This window comes from Pelophylax lessonae (assembly GCF_965119305.1).
Source record: "Pelophylax lessonae genome assembly, chromosome: 3".
Classification (NCBI taxonomy): Eukaryota; Metazoa; Chordata; class Amphibia; order Anura; family Ranidae; genus Pelophylax; species Pelophylax lessonae.
The window spans coordinates 41,663,816-41,680,893 of record NC_138770.1 but is presented as its reverse complement, the minus strand read 5'-3'; the positions used below and the strand labels follow the sequence as shown (position 1 = coordinate 41,680,893).

The 17,078-nt window shown below is 47.6% G+C and overlaps 1 protein-coding gene across 1 annotated transcript in view; it reads right to left on the bottom strand.

Moving 5' to 3' along the window:
• Positions 1-17,078, bottom strand: part of LOC309550683 (uncharacterized protein) — a 3,164,715-nt gene that overhangs the window by 2,195,498 nt on the left and 952,139 nt on the right. Inside the window, exon 31 of the mRNA XM_082251018.1 lies at positions 186-327. Coding sequence (XP_082107144.1) covers positions 186-327 — 142 coding nt within the window. The remainder of the gene's footprint in view (positions 1-185; positions 328-17,078) is intronic.

Sequence of the window (17,078 nt, the reverse complement as noted above, 5' to 3'; positions counted from 1 at the left end):
TCTAGATACATAAATTGTGTCTGCAGCACAGAGAAGGAAGATTATCCGAGAGAAATACAGGACGGGAACACAGCTCAGGAAAGTGACCAGGGTATTACAGGCTGATATCACCCAGTCCCCGCCCTACTCTGGACCAATCAGTGAGCAGTATGGGCGGAGGAATGTATTTAGTGTTAATGACCCACCTGTGCTGATCTCTGTAGGAGTGTCCTCCTCTATAAATGTCCCCGTTATTCCATCCTCCTCCATAGACTGCTGATCATCCCTCACATATGTCTCTCCTTCTTCTGCTTTAACCTCAACTTTAGAATCTCTCAGGTCTCCACTCTGAATATATAATAAAAATGACACCAATCGTAACAATGCAGATAATGTGCAGACCCTAATGATACTATCAGTGATTGTTCCTCATCTACCTGATGATGATGAGGGATGGTGTGACCTTCCTGTGTGAAATCCCAGGAATACAGAGGACGGGGACATCTCTCTGGTGGGTTTCTGTAGCTGGATGTCTCCACCATGGTGTCCTGGTACAGATCTTTGTGTACTTTTGAAAACTCTGCCTCCTCCATCACCCCATCCTCCTGTTTTATCTCTTCTTTACTTTTGAGCTGTGTGGAATCCCCGGAATACAGAGGACGGGGACATCTCTCTGGTGGGTTCCCATTACTGGATCCATCTGTAGGAAACACACACACTGACTGAATACATTGTTTCTATGTGTTTATCAGATGATGGGGGATCTAGGTGGATCCTCCGTACTGCTCTCTCCTTTACAATAAAGTCTCCTCTTACCCAGTGATGTGAGGGGTGGCTGATTCTCCATCATGACGTCCTTGTAGAGATCCTTGTGTCCTTCTAAATACTCCCACTCCTCCATGGAGAAATAGACAGTGACATCCTGACACCTTATAGGAACCTGACACACACAATGATACAGTCACCATCCAGACACATCCCTTGTCTGTTACTGGATAATGTCCCAGAATTCCCAGCACCGCTCACCTCTCCCGTCAGCAGCTCCATCATCTTCTTGGTGACTTCTAGAATCTTCTGCATGTTGTGTCTCTCAGGTTTTAGGGAGTCACATGGAGGCACTGTGATGGTCATATGATCACCTGACTTCAGAGGAAATCTCTGTATTGAAGAATCAATGGGAATATCATGTTAGAATCCCAGAATCCTCCTCCCCTCTCCGGTCAGGTCTGTGTTTTATTATTAGAGATAAGAGTGATGTCATGTGACCTCCCAGAATCCTCCTCACCTCTTCAGTCAGCAGGTAGATGATCTCCAGGGTGAGGTTTAGTATCCTCTCAGTCATGTGACTCCGATCCTCCTCCATCCTCATTGATGTGGTCATGTGATCTATGCAGGTTTTCTGTAGACAGAGAATTATCTGCACTGTATTGGTTGTACAATATTGGAAAAGGGATTTAAGGCATTAATAGGCGGGATGCCCCCCAGTAGGAATTGGCACATGTGTAGGGAGCGGCTTCCCAATAGTGTTTGTATTCTTTAAAGCTTTTCTTTGCAGAGTTACCAAAGCTATAATACACGCTCAGATTGAAGCCACACTAGAAGATAGGAGATTATATATATATATATATATATATATATATATATATATATATATATATATATATATATATATACACACACACATACACACATACAAATAGGTCAGCCGTGGATCTCCCACTTCCTCCTGGCTAACTTTGTCATGTCATTGCTTGTTTCTTGATTACTGTATCATTTGTAATCAATGCCATTACAACCCAACAAAGTTTAATGCTAGGTGACCCTTGGGACTCCCTACACACTCTCCCCCCTCCTTGCTCTTCTACTCTTTTCTTCAACATACCCTACGAGACCTTCCTCGGTAATACACTGGACTCTCAAGAAGACCAGGTCTTAGTGGAGTTGCTATGATAAACGTATACTGTTTTCTGGGATGTATATTGTTGAAATATGATATTATGCACCCTTTTCCTTGCTATTATGTGTGTTTGTTAAAGGAACATACTGTACTAAATTGTTTAGTTAAAATGACTAAGAAAGATGTATCTTGCTAAATATCCAGAGTTCATTTGTTATAAACAGATTTCCTGATTGGAGGTCTACGATACCTTATAATAGGGAGTTGCCAGGAAGTAGACACATAATTGAACAACATGGCCTTCCATGAAGGAGCTTCTGCTGTATTTCATGCAGACCAGAAGCAGAGACTATCAGACTATAATTTCCTGTGTTCTTATAGCTTTACTATTGCAGGTTCTGTGTGTATCTGAAGTCTGGTGACAGAAGTGTCTCCGTCCTATTTTTGTTAGCTCACATGCACAGTGCCAGAAAGCTAGGTCTATACTGTGTGTAGTGGTCATCCTGCAGTATGTTATTAGGGTAATCTCTTTATTAAAGCCAAGCTCCGGGAAACTTAAGAATGATACCTTTCAGCGGAGCAGCAACCCCCCCTTTAGTTTAGATCTAGGGGACATAGAAAAGGTCAAACACCAAAAAAAAAAAATTACTTAATGGACTCACATGCACAGGGTCTAGGTCATACATGTATAATCATGAACCGCCTATAACCGATGAGGCACCCTCCTAGGTTCTAGGTTTAGATAGATAAGAGTTACAGTAGTTGTGTTGTTGATAAGTAAATTTAGTTGTCACACTGTAGTCAGCTTCGTTGTGATTGCTGTTAGGTAAAAACATAACTTGCATGCAGTAATCAGTGGTGCTGTGTTCTGCACGTTAGGTCTGTTCAGTATGATCAGCTGCTGCCAGGCTGATAGCTCCCTCTGCATCCAGAATGCTTGAGAAGCTTCTGCATCATAGGTGTGGAGCTAAGCAGATGGCAGCATGAATATTGATACAGCCCTGGCCTATCCCAGAGAGACTGGCTCTGATGGTATGCTGGGTATATATTCAATGAGCACGCTAGACTCTGGGTCTAGGCCTTTTCCTGTATAGCAGCGGTCATTAATTAGTAGACCGCGGTACGGAACCATTCCAAATGGCAGTCCTGTCAGGACCACAGCCACGGCTGGGTGTCCTTTCCCGGCTTCCCGCCCAGCCACCAATGTCAACAGCTGACAGGGTTGGGAGGAGCTTCAGATCGGGACTGAGGAAAGGGAGCTGCCCAAGTTATTATGTTAACAAGCGGGTGATTACCCGGCTTGGTAATATGAAAAGACTCCCACTCTCTGTCCTGATCTGCAACTCCTCCCGCCCACTGTAAGGGTGACATAGATGGCCAGGTTTGAGGCCTGGGAGAGGAGGACACCCCAGGGTGATTAGTGCCTCTGCCCTGCCAAAGGTACCATAGGACTGTGCAGGGGAGGCTTGGATTAAAAATAGGCACTGTGTTGTGTTAATAGGGTGTAAAGAGGTGCAATGTGATGTGAAAGGGGTATAAAGGGCGCTGTGTGGTTTAAAGGGGTTGTAAAGGGGTGCTGTGTGGTGTAAAGGAGCGCCTTGTGGTGTAAAGGGGCACTGTGTGGTGTAATGGGGTGTAAAGGGGCACTGTATGGTGAAAAAGGGCAGTTGTGTAAAAGGGCACTGCTTTGTGTAACGGGGTGTAAAGGGACACTGAATGCTGTAAAGGAGCAGTGGTGTCAAGGGGCACTGCATGGTGTAATGGGTGTGTAAAGTGGTGCTGCGTGTTGTAAAGGGGTGCTGTGTGTTGTAAAGGGGGATGTAAAGAGGCGCTGTGTGGTGTAAAGGAGTAGCGGTATAAAGGGGCACTGCGTGGTGTAATGGGGTGTAAAGGGACACCCTATGGTATAAAGGGGCAGTGGTGTAAAGGGGTGCTGTGTAGTGTAAAGGGGCACTGCATGGTGTAACAAGGTGCTGTGTGGTGCAAAGGGACACTGTATGTTGTAAAGGGCCAGTAGTGTAAAGGGGCGCTGCATGGTGTAACGCGGCGCTGCATGGTGTAACGGGGTGTAAAGGGGTACTGTGTGGTGTAAAGGGGGATGTAAAGGGGTGCGATGTGGTGTAAAGGGGCACTGCGTAGTATAACAAGGTTTAAAGGGACACTGTATGGTGTAAAGGGACACTGTGTGGTATAAAGGGGCACTGCGTTGTGTAACAGGGTGCTGCGTGGCGCAAAGGGGCGCTGCATGGTGCAAAGGGGCACTGCATGGTGTAAAGGGGTGCTGTGTGGTGTAAAGGGGTGCTGTGTGGTATGAAAGGGCGCTGCATGGTGGGAAAGGGGTGCAAAAGGGTACTGCATGTGTTAAGGGGTGTAAAGGCATGCTGTGTGGTGTAAAGGGTCACTGTGTGGTGTAACGGGTGTAAAAGGACACTGTATGTTGTAAAGGGGCACTGCATGGTGTAGCGGGGTGTAAAGGGGTCCTGCATGTGTAAAGGGGTACTGTATGGTGTAAATGGGGATGTAAAGAGGCGCTATGTGGTGTAAAGCGGCACTGCGTAGTGTAACGAGGTGTAAAGGGACACTGTATAGTGTAAAGGGGCGCTGTGTGGTGTAAGGGGTGCTGCAACGTGCAAAGGGGCACTGTGTGGTGCAAAGGGGCGCTGCGTGGTATAACCGGGTACTGTGTTGTGTAAAGGGGTGCTGCATGGTGTGAAACGGAGCTGCGTGGTGTGAAAGGGGTGCAAAGGGGTACTGCATGTGTTAAGGGGTGTAAAGGCACGCTGTGTGGTGTAAAGGGGTGCTGCGTGGTGTGAAAGGGGTGCAAAGGGGTACTGCGTGTGTTAAGAGGTCTAAAGGCGCGCTGTGTGGTGTAAAGAGGCACTTCAATGTAAAGATGGCAGTGTTGTGAAGGGGAACTGAGGACACTGTGGGACTGCTTTAAAGAGATGACTGTGATGTAAAGGGGACTACAATGTGAAAGGTACGCTGGAGACGATGATGTACGGGGGGGGGGGGGGGGGTAGTAATGTGTTATAGTGCTAATGAGATTTTGCTGACCGGACCTGTAAATTCTTTTTCAAGACCCCTGCTGTATAGGATTGGTCCAGCCTGGAGAGGGCACGTTGCCGTCCCAGGCAACTGCTGACGTACGACCTCAGGTGGGCAACATGAAGGCCTGAATGTGGAGACTCGGGTTCCTGCTAAAACTGAATGAGAGGCCGTTTACTGAAGATCTGGTCTGGTATCATGGAGGAAGGTGTCTAGCTGCTCTTGGGTCTTGTGAGTACAGACACACCTAAAGGATCTTCGAGATTTTGTGCTGCTTAAACTCCTCTGGTGTTAGGAAGTCATCTACTGGTCAAGGAAAGGGAACACCGACTGGTGTTCCGAAGAGCTTTGCCCATCAGTCCACCTTCTTAAAGTGACACTGCTCTGGGACTCTAAGAGAGTTACTACTACCACTACTGCCTTAAAGCTGTAGTCCACTGTTTGCTAGACATGTGCAGAACGGAATTTTGTTTTTCGTTTTGTATAGATTCGTTATGTTACTAAATTGGTTTTATTTTGTTAAGTTTAGTTTATTAATTTTCTAACGAATTCCAAATCTTCTGAACGATTTAAATTTGTGTCGGTGGTAGTGACCAGAATTTTGGCATGGGGTTCCCCTTAAAATCCATACCAAACCTGAAGGGCCTGATATGGATTGGGGGAAGGGGGTCCACACTGTTTTTTTTTTTTTGTATTTTTCATTCCTGGCATGTCATCTGTCAGTGGGGAAGCCTGCTGACAGCTGATGAGTCATCGGTAGGTAAGGATGCGGTGGACGGCTTCCCAGCCCACTCCTTAACAACCAGCTATTCTTCACACAGAATTCTAATTGGTTCATCATTTTTCGACTGATCCGAATTGTTCCAAAAATTTGGAATTTATTAGAAAAAAAATATATGAAACGAAACAAGTTTCAACAAAATTTGTTACTATTAATCTCCTAAATAACCAAAAATGTGTCCACATTTATATTCGGACCAAAACTAATTGCACATGTCTACGGTTAGCTTAAAGCACAGACTTTAACATACAATAGCTTGCCCTGAAGATCAGATAATGTCCTCAAGTGTGCATAATTCTTGTTTTTGGAGTATCCCACCTAATTCTCTCAACCCGATCCAAGTTTCTCCAAAAATAAAAACAACTGGTCACCGAAGAAACATGCGAGTGAGCCTGTGTGTCTGGCTGCGGGGCAAAGCTTTTGGTGAAGACCAGGACAGTATCCCTGTGACTCCTACGGGAGTAGCGCTAAGCCAACATACAAAATCTTTCATATTTAGCAGAACACATCCATGAAAAAACTATTGTTATATTTAAAAGTAATGCCTCGTACACACGCAACGATTATCGGCCGAGCGATCGTTCGACTTTTGTCCAGTGTTGTCCAATGTGCTCTAGACTGCACACAAATTTTCTTGGCCAACAAAAATCTACTTCAGAATGCAGAAGGAGAGTTGTGGGTGGCCTTACGAAGTGACACCAAAAAATGGGAGCAGATGACACCACGTTGGTGGTTGAACGTAGATTTCTGGTAAAGTTCAAAACAAGGACATGACTGATTAGTGGATTGGCGCGGTCTGAGATAAATCACGTACAGGCAGAGGCACCGGCTGACAACAAGGGACTTCTGAGGCAAAACAATATGATGGAACGCGCACAGGTTTGCTGGGTGTACAAGGAGATCTTTCATAGTGAGAGGATTCTGGAATTGTCCTCAGTAGCTGTTGTGTGGTGGTAGGAGGTCGTTTCTGGATGACTCACTGAGGGTGCTGTAATGTCCCTCCTTGTCAGGTTACTTTCTCTGCCATTACACCTATTCTCTCCCTGACAAGCGGGTGGGATCGACTTCAAAAAAGGTAAGTATACTGATTTCTTCTTTACAGGGCTAGATAGGTTGGTGTTAGATCGCGGAGGTCCGTAGATGCAGGGATTTTAGTGTTTAGGGTGGACTTCTACTAAATAATTATTTAAGAATATTTAAGAATATTAAATATAATTTAATAATGAATTCAATGAAATAATAAAAAAGTGCTGCGCTGCTTATTCAGTTGCCCACCGCCCTATAGCAGACTTGCTGCTACAGGGACGGCTGTTCAGTGCACAATCAAATATATATATATATATATATATATATACACATACACTGTATATGTACGTGAATCTGCACCTTCTGATAGGGGGCATGCCCCTTCTCCTGTGATTGGTCGCAGCAGAAGCAGGCCAATGGGTGACTGTCGGCACCATCTGATCATTAAGAAGAGACACTGGATGGAGCTCTGCAGATGTAAACAAGGCAGAGCTCTGTACTGTCAGCGGGGATGAGCTGGATGAATAAAATCCATCACATCCCTTAGTAAAAGCAGCACGCTGTGTACACATAAACACTGGCTAGGCACACAGATAACCCTTTGATCGTCCTGGATGTTTAACCCCTTCCCAGCCAGTGTCATTAGTACATTAGTACAGTGACAGTGCATATTTTTTTAGCACTGATCACTATATCAGTTTCACTGGTTTCCGCAAAGTGTCAGTGTCCGATTGTCCCCTGCAATATTGCAGTCCCGCTACAAGTCGCTGATTGCTGCCATTACTAGTATAAAATAAATAAATAAAAATTCCAGTATACACCAACGTTTGTAGACGTGATAACTTTTGCGCAGCCCAATCAATATACACTTATTGGGATTTTTTTTTTTTTACCAAAAATATGTAGCAGAATGCATATTGGCCTAAATTTATGAAGAAAGTAAAACATTTTTATTGGATATGTTTTTATTGGATATGTTTTATAAAATAAAATAAAATATGTATTTATATTTATAATATAATATAGTATATATTTTTTTTAAGGTTTATAGCACAAAAAAAAAAAAAAACCCAGTGGTGATAAAGCACCACCAAAAAAACTCTATTTGTGGAAAAAAAGAAGACATCAATTTTGTTTGGGTACAGCATCGCAATTGTCAGTTAAACTAATGCAGTGCCATATAGCAAAACATGGCCTGGTCATTAAGGGGGGTAAATCTTCTGGAGGTCAAGTGGGTATAAGACTCTGTATAATAGCTCTAAAACATAAAAACAGGTCCTGTGCTACCACTGGGAGAGCTAGGCAGCTGCCTAGACTGCAGCCATGGCCAGGGTGACTCTGGGGACCCTGATGTAAGGGGGGCTATGTGGACCCTGATGTAAGGGGGGCTATGGGGACCCTGATAAAAGGGGGGCTATGGGGACCCTGATAAAAGGGGGGCTATGGGGACCCTGATAAAAGGGGGGACTTTGGGATTCTAATGAAAGTGGGGTCTCTGTTGTAAGGGTGAACTCTGGGGACTCTGATGTAAGGGGGCGGGGGGGAACTCTGAGGACCCTGATTTAGGGGAGGGGACTCTAGGGAGCCTAATGAAAGGGAGTCAGGCCCGGGAGGCCCAGACCTAAAGTTGTGTAAGGGGCCCCAACATTTGTGATTGCTGCTTTGTTCCCCACACACTGCTCCGACGTTCCGCATACCGCACCAGGATTGGATGATGTTCGCTGTAGACTAAATCATGAAATCTTCCGATGCAGAGTAGCTAATTGTTGCTCTTTGTACCGGTTTGTCTCAGTAACTATTTTTTCAATAACCTCATCAGTCAGAAATAATTGTAAGTATACCAAGGGGTTGTCATGTTCAATGTCTACTTTCATACCAGATACTCCAGTAAATAGGAATCTTGGGTTCGCTGCCTGATCCGTACCGCAGTCAACAGAACGACAAGTTTGCAGAATCGTTGCTTTCGTCACTTTCAGTGTCTGATGACAACTTTCCCTACGAAGCACTATTGCTCAATTCTTCAAGTAATTCCAATTCACTATCGCTGTTTTCTAGCTGGTCTAAAACCGCTTACGACCTAAAGGAATGCTCTGGCTCTGGATGCCATGGACGCTCTCAAGTTTCCAGGCAGAAAGAACAGTAAAAGTGTAGGCAGGGAACTGGACAAAACTGAGGTGAAATGGTTTCACACGGTAATGTAATCCTAATTTCCCACCTGGTTCCGTCGCGGTGCTCGCAGGGAAGGGAACCTGGAAGACGGATGTTGTCATCGGCCGGAGGACATCAGGAGATCGCAAGGACAAGGTAAGTTTCACAGGGTAATCCCGAGCGTGGCTTAGGGTTACCGATTTTGGTACTGAAAATTAACCCTGAGCCACACTCGGCATTACCTCCAGGGAGGTTAAGTGCATTATATTAGCCTCAGAACATCAGTGTAATTAATATGTGTCCTGGATTAAAGGGATGAGGTTGCAACTAGAGAGCGACCGATTATCAACAACACCGATATATCGGGGGCCGATATGCACTTTCCCCGATATATCTGTATCGGCCTTTGGATTTACCGATATTGCCGATATTTTCAAGACATCATTGCGTATGTTGCGCGCACACGTTCTGCCTTCTATCACCGCCTCCCACGCCTGCGCGGCGTGACGCCATTTCACCGCGCGCTGCACACGTTCTCTGCCTTAAGACCGCCTCCTACAGCCTCGTGTTAGAGTCAGCTGCAGTCCGGTCCAGTCACGGTGCCAGCCATCCATCCACCCACGGGCACTGGCCTCAGCCACCTACCACAGGGTGCCAGCCGCCAGCCATCCGACCTACAGCAACAGAACAGGCCAGCATCCAGCCACCCAGCCCACAACAGGGTTCCAGTGAGCAAGCAACCAGCCACCCAGATGACACCAAGCCAGCCACCGTGACCAGTGACCACACAGTGTTCCAGCAAGCCAGCTACCCACAACAGGCCAGGGTGAGTGAGTGAGTGAGTGAGTGAGTGAGTGACACCAAGCCAGCCCACTCACACAACAGGGTGACCCCAAGTCAGCCCCCCACCACAGTGTTCCAGCAAGCCAGCCACCCACCACAGTGTTCCAGCAAGCCAGCCACTCACCACAGTGTTCCAGCAAGCAAGCCACCCACCACAGTGTTCCAGAAAGCCAGCCACCCACCACAGTGTTCCAGAAAGCCAGCCACCCACAACAGGGTGACACCAATCTAGCCAGCCACTACAGTGTTCCTGCAAGCCAGCCACCCAGAACAGGGTGGCACCAAGCCAGCCAACTAGCCACCACTGACTATTCCTGAAAGCCAGCCACCCATAACAGGTTGACACCAAGCCAGCCAGCCAGCCATCCATCTATCACCGTGTTTCTGCAAGCCAGCCACCCATAACAGGGTGACACCAGTCACCAAGCCAGCCAGCCACCACAGTGTTCCTGCAAGCCAGTCACCCATAATAGGGTGACACCAAGCCAGCCACCCACCACAATGTTCCTGCAAGCCAGCCACGCATAACAGGGTGACACCAAGCAAGCCAGCCAGCCAGCTAGCCAGTGCCACCACAGTGTTCCTGCAAGCCAGCCACCCAGAACAGGGTGACGCCAGCCAGCCACCACAGTGTTCCAGCAAGCAAGCCACCCACAACAGGATGACACCAAGCCAGCCACACTTCCAGGCGTCAGCCACCAACCCACACTGCCAGGTGTCAGCTACCAACCCACAACAGGGTGCCAGCAAGCAACCCACACTGCCAGGCGTCAGCCACCAACCCACACAACAGGGTGCCAGCAAGCAACCCACACTGCCAGGCATCAGCCACCAACCCACAACAGTAAAAACAATAGTAATACCAGAGCGCTAAAAGACCTCCAGCATATGGGGTATAAATGGTTAATCAAAAAAACAACTAAAAAAGGGGGGGGAGGGGGGGGGGAACAACAAAAATTGACAAATGATAAAAATAAAAATAAATATAGTACAGTTCAATATAGGCTCAAAATTGTACCATGAGCAGGTGAATAATCAATCATTAGGCATTGTAACAGCTATGGAAAAGGATAAAAGCATCTCAGATGTGGAGTGTACTCGGTCGGCTAACCACAGGTTCACGTGTATGGGGGCTAGGCGACCACTTATCACAATCTTATACATATACAGCAATAAAAGATATTAAATAATAATCAAGGTAGGGGAGTGAGCCCGGGCTCATCAGAACTCATAGGATTCACTCAGTATAAAAGCAAACATTAAGATATTTTTAAACAAGTACAAAGTATACCGCATATGCAGTAAGGGAATAATAATCATGAAAACTGCGGTATAGGAGATTATGTAAGCAGGTAAGGGGGTGGGGGGGAAGGAGGAGGGGAAAAAGAGGGGGAATAATACAATAAATAGGATATAATGTACTTAAAACCCATATATTGGTTTATGTATGTGTATCATAATCACATTCTTTATATGGAAATAATAATTTTTTATATCACTTTGAATTATGTGATTATGATACACATACATAAACCAATATATGGGTTTTAAGTACATTATATCCTATTTATTGTATTAGTCCCCCTCTTTTTCCCCTCCTCCTTCCCCCCCCCCCCTTACCTGCTTACATAATCTCCTATACCGCAGTTTTCTTTAAAAATATCTTAATGTTTGATTTTATACTGTTAGAGTGAATCCTATGAGCCCGGGCTCACTCCCCTACCTTGATTATTATTTATTATCTTTTATTGCTGTATATGTATAAGATTGTGATAAGTGGTCGCCTAGCCCCCATACACGTGAACCTGTGGTTAGCCGACCGAGTACACTCCACATCTGAGATGCTTTTATCCTTTTCCATAGCTGTTACAATGCCTAATGATTGGTAGATGTTACTGCTCTGGTCTGAAGCAAATCCCTTAGCCTTCGGGCCGGTGTAACGTTAAAAAACCATATCCCGTGGAGAAACCATACCGTCGTCACTTCCGGTCTGAAACAGCTGAGCAGCGCAGCAGTGCGCATGCTCAGAGCCCCGGAGACGTACATGAACATGAAAGAATTTGACAAGTGCGCATGCTCGGTGGGCATGAAATTCTCACGGCACTGTGTCTAATGTAATACTTGCGGCGGGTACATTAAAACACTTCAGCTGCAACATAAATCATCTCCTCTGCTATCGCTGTAACTTCCCTCATCTCCGGTAATAAATATAAAAGCGGCAGCGGGAGTATGAGATGTAAATGTGACGGCGATCGCGGCTCCGTGATCCTCTTTTATATTTATTACCGGAGATGAGGGCAGTGACAGGGCGAAGAGCGGAGATGATTTATGTTGCAGATAAGGTGTTTTAATGTAAGCGCCGCAAGTTTAACTACCGTGAGAAATCCATACCCTCCGTAGCTGAACCGGAAGTGACGAGGGTATGGTTTTCTCACGGAACACCGGTACTTTCTCCTCTCTCAGCTGTGTTCAATCACTATTCAATTCAGCATTTCTGTCTGCACTTAGAGCGCTTCTCCCCTTTTTTCTTTTTGCCAACCCACAACAGGGTGCCAGTGCCAGCAGCAGCAGCAGCAACTTCAGCAAGCCATTTCTTTAATCTTTTTTGTGTCTTTCAAGTTGAAATGGAGATGGATAAGGAGAGAAAGAGTAAAAGTGTGGTCTGGGACTATTTCTCGTCTCAAACTTCTCCAGGAAAAGCAGCAGTGTGCAACTCATGTACAAACATAAGCATGGGATCAGTAACTGCAAAAAAACAAAAATACTTTGAATCTTTGGGCCCAGCTAAGAGTTCATCACATTGAATTGTATCATGCAGCACAGAAAAAAACAAAATGAATACCAATGTGATTTTGGTTCAATACCTCCTCCACTATCCCAGGCAACAATAACAGATGTGTTTGTGAAAAAAACAGAAGTCACTGTCTAGATTCAGATGGAAGATCACAACTGCTGGACAGAGTAATAACAGAGATGATTGTCACTGATAACCAGCCATTTACGATGGTGTCTGACTCAGGATTTCAGCGGTTGATGTCCATACTTGAGCCAAGCTACACACTGAAGAGTAAGAAGTATTATTGAACCAAAATGCTGGAAAAGCTACACCAAAAGGTCGTTGACAAAGTAAAGGCTATGCTGCAACCAGAGAATGCTTGCAACTCACTCTCATTCACCACAGACTGCCGGTCACAAACAAAGAGTCAGAGTCACTAATAATTCTTACATGTCACTTCATTGACAGCGGATGGACAAAAAGGCAATTGGTGTTGAATACAAAAGTGATGCAAGGATCCCACACTGAGTACAGTAGAGAAATGTTTCTAGGCATGCTTGAAGAATGGGGAATCAACAAAGACAGAGTGATGCTTGCGCAACTTCGAGACAGTGAAGCAAACATGCGTAAAGGAATGAGGCTTGCTGATATGTCAGACCTCTGTGTCATGGCACACAACACCCTCCAACTTTCTTTTTCAAATTCAACTTTATTTAAACAAATAAAGAAGGAACATATAGTACAACATGTGTATAAACCAATTCAGGTCACATCAAGGGAGAACATGAAAGTACGTCACCATAAATATCCAACGCATGTGAACTTGAATAATCAGGAACCATATGTGTATACCTATTAACATAGTACCCTTGTAAATGGACTGGAATATACAACAACCAAACGCATATATAACACAGCAGGCAAAGCAAATAGGCACCAGGCATCTCAAAGGCATGGTTTCGGGTATCTGCGGGGTACACGATGTGGAGTGAGCGTAGAGGGCCATACCAAATGAGAACACTAATTTTAGATGTAATAACACGTCGTGCCTACAAAGGAAGGGTGTAAGGCAATGGTCAAGAAGAGGACAGACGGGGGAAAGAAAAAGGACGAAGAAGTGGCAAAGAGGAACGTGAGGATCAAAGGTGGGGAATATAAAGATGGAAAAAGGGCTTTAGATAACACAAGATGGGGGGTGAAATGAGCCCCCCGTGCGGGCAACCTCAACACTATTCAGCCCGTGTCCAGTGGGGAGGAGGTGCTCAGGGCCTGCCCCTCATCCGAAAGAACGAACATATTCCAGCACGCCCACGTCTTAGAGTACTGTTCCCGTCTACCCTGTGCGGAGAGTAACAGGTCCTCCAAATCCCTAATCCACTTCACTCTGCGCAGCCAGAGAGAGATTGACGGGGGAGTCTTGCTCTTCCAGCAGAGGCTGATGCACGACTTAGCCGCGTCAGTGAGGTGTCGGATCACAGACCGTTTGTAGCGCTTAGGGGCCATCCCGGAACAGTGCAGAAGGAAGAACGCAGGGTCATCCGGGATAACGTAGTCTGTCATCAGCTGAGTAACCCTACGTACCTCCAACCAGAAATCCCGGAGTTGAGGGCAGTTCCAGAAGATATGGGACATCGTACCCCTGTCTTGTTCACAGCGCCAGCATGTATCAGAGGCCTCTGGGAAGATGCGGCGGAGGCGAACCGGAGAGTAATACCAGTGGGTAAGGATTTTATAGTTTGATTCTTGGATACGGGTGCATATAGAGGATTTCAAGGAAAACCGTATGATGTTGCGTCTCTGGGCAGAGGAGAATGTCCTCTGTAGTTCCCCCTCCCACCGAAGGATTCCCGGAAGAACGAAATCCTCGGGGGGAAGCAAAAGGAGGGCATATAGTTGAGAGAGAGCATGGGGCAGAACACCTCGTGCGGCCAGGATATGCTCGAAGGGCGTCAGATCCCTCTTAAATTGTGATGGGGGGCCCAACTCCCTTAAAAAATGGAGTAGCTGCAGTGCCTGCCACCGCGCCAGACAAAACCTCCCCTCCGTAGCTGTCAGATGAGCGAGGGTCGGCCAATTCCCCCCTATGGCAAAGTGGGACACCTGGAACAACCCCTCCCGAAGAAGCTCCCCAAACCTGTCCCCGGCACAACCCGGGGTGAATCCCGGATGTCCCAGTACCGGGCACAGTGGGGAGTGTCCGTCCGAGAGGCCCTTATCAATGGCCACAGCCGCGCATATCCTAAGCGTCGGGCCAACTGTGGGGTGGAGCCTAGTTGCAATAGGTACATCCCGAGGCAACAGAGGTGCCCTGTGTAGCAGAAACGTGAAGAGGGACAACTCCAAGGCCACCCACTGTTTCAGGTGGACGTGTCGGGCCCAATCCATCCACCTCGTCAGCATGGCTGCCTGGTAATATCGGCGGGGGTCCGGCAGCGCCACTCCACCATGTGATTTAGGCAAGACGAGGAAGCGACGCGCCAACCGCGGCCTCTTTCCGGCCCATACAAATTTGGTAAAGGCAGATTCCACCTGCCGAAAAAATGACGCTGGGATAGAGATAGGCAACGCCTGGAACAGAAACAGAAGCTTGGGCAGTACCGACATTTTTAGGATGTTACAGCGGCCAAACCATGAATGAAGCCCCTTTGACCAGTTGTCAAGCAGCGTCCGTATAGTCGAGAGAAGGGGTGGGAAGTTAAGTCGGAACAAATCCGCAGGATTGGGTGATAGCCAGGTGCCCAAGTATCGCAGGCCCTCCGTTGCCCACCGAAAAGGAAAATTGTGAGCTAAAAGCTCACGTAGAGCCGGTGGGAGAGCAACTCCCATGATCTCCGACTTGGCATAATTAATCATCAGGTTGGAGAGTGTGCCGAACACCTCGAACTCCTGCAAGAGACAGTGTAGTGAGATCAAGGGCTGCGAAAGGGAAAAGAGGAGATCATCCGCGTAGGCCGAGACCTTGTATGTGTCAGGCCCCGCAGGTACTCCAGAGATGTCCGGATTCGATCAAATCCGGGCCAGGAAGGGCTCCAGAGAAAGCGCGAAGAGCAAGGGCGAAAGCGGGCAGCCCTGCCGGGTGCCATTAAGTATACGAATAGGGTCCGAAAGGACTCCATTTGCCTTCACCCTCGCACTAGGAGTAGAGTAAATGCTCAGGATCCGAGAGATCATCCCCTGCCCCAGCCCAATTCGACGCAAGACTCCAAACATATAGGGCCAACTGACGCGGTCGAACGCCTTTTCGGCGTCGGTACTCAGAAAGATCGTCGGGGCCGAACAGCGACGGGCAGCGTGTATCAGGTTGATGACCTTTGTGGTGTTGTCCCTAGCTTCCCGCGTAGGGACAAAACCCACCTGGTCCAGATGGATCAGATCCGGGAGCCGGGACTGGAGTCGGAGAGCCAAAAGTTTGGTGAAGAATTTCAAGTCCGCGTTGAGAAGCGAGATCGGCCGGTAGCTCCCACATACTGAAGGGTCCTTTCCCTCCTTGGGGATAACAGAAATGTGGGCACACAAGGCTTCCTCGCAAAACGAGGAGGTATCTCCCACTGAATTGAGAAGTTGCAGCATCGGAGGGATCAGGATAGAGTGGAGCGCCTGGTAGTATGACACCGTAAAACCGTCCGGCCCAGGTGCCTTCCCCTTCTTCGCCGAGGAAATTACACCGAGGAGTTCCTCTTGGGAGAATGGTCGCTCCAACTCCTCCCAGTCGGAGTCCGAGAGGCAAGGCAACTCCACCGAATCCAAATAGGAGGACAGGGAGGCTAACTCTGAAGTCCGCTGAGGGAGGCCGTAGAGGTCCGCGTAGAAGGCGCCAAAGCGGCGCGAGATCTCCCTGGGGAGGTGCACCTTGGCACCCCCCGGATCCACGAGAAACGGGACGTAGGAGGCCGCCTGCTGCTCCCTAAGGGAACGAGCAAGCGTCCTCCCACATTTGTCCCCAGACTCATAAGAGATCTTCCTGCAACGCTGGAGCGCCGCCCTGGCACGGTAATGCAGTAGATCCGCAATTTGGTCCCTGAGGCGGGACAGTGCAGCCCCATCATCCGGATCATGAACCTGTTTGTGTCTACTTTCCAACACCGCCACCTCCCCGAGCAGCTTGGCTAATCGTGCCTCTCTCTCCCTTTTGAGGCGAGCGCCGTGTCTGATGAGGACCCCCCTGATCACCGCCTTGTGGGCCTCCCAGATCACTCCGGGATCACTGTCCGGAGTGGTATTCAGCTGAAAGAAAGTCTGTAGCTGTTGGATGACATCATCCAACACCCCAGAATCCTGAAGGAGGCTCTCGTTGAGCCTCCAGTGCCAGTCAGAGTCTCTACTCGTGCCACTAATGTTGACCGTGAGAGTCACCGGAGCATGTTCCGACCATGTGATCTGACCAATCTCCACTCCCACAGTGGACTGGAGAAGGCGATGCGGAACGAAAAATAGGTCAATACGGGAATACGTCCGGTGCAGGCAAGAGTAACACGTATATTCCCGTTCTCTCGGGTGTAGGACTCGCCATGCGTCAACAAGTTGGAGATCGTGTAACAAGGTCTGGACCCGACGGCGCACGCTCCCGGGCACCGAAGAGG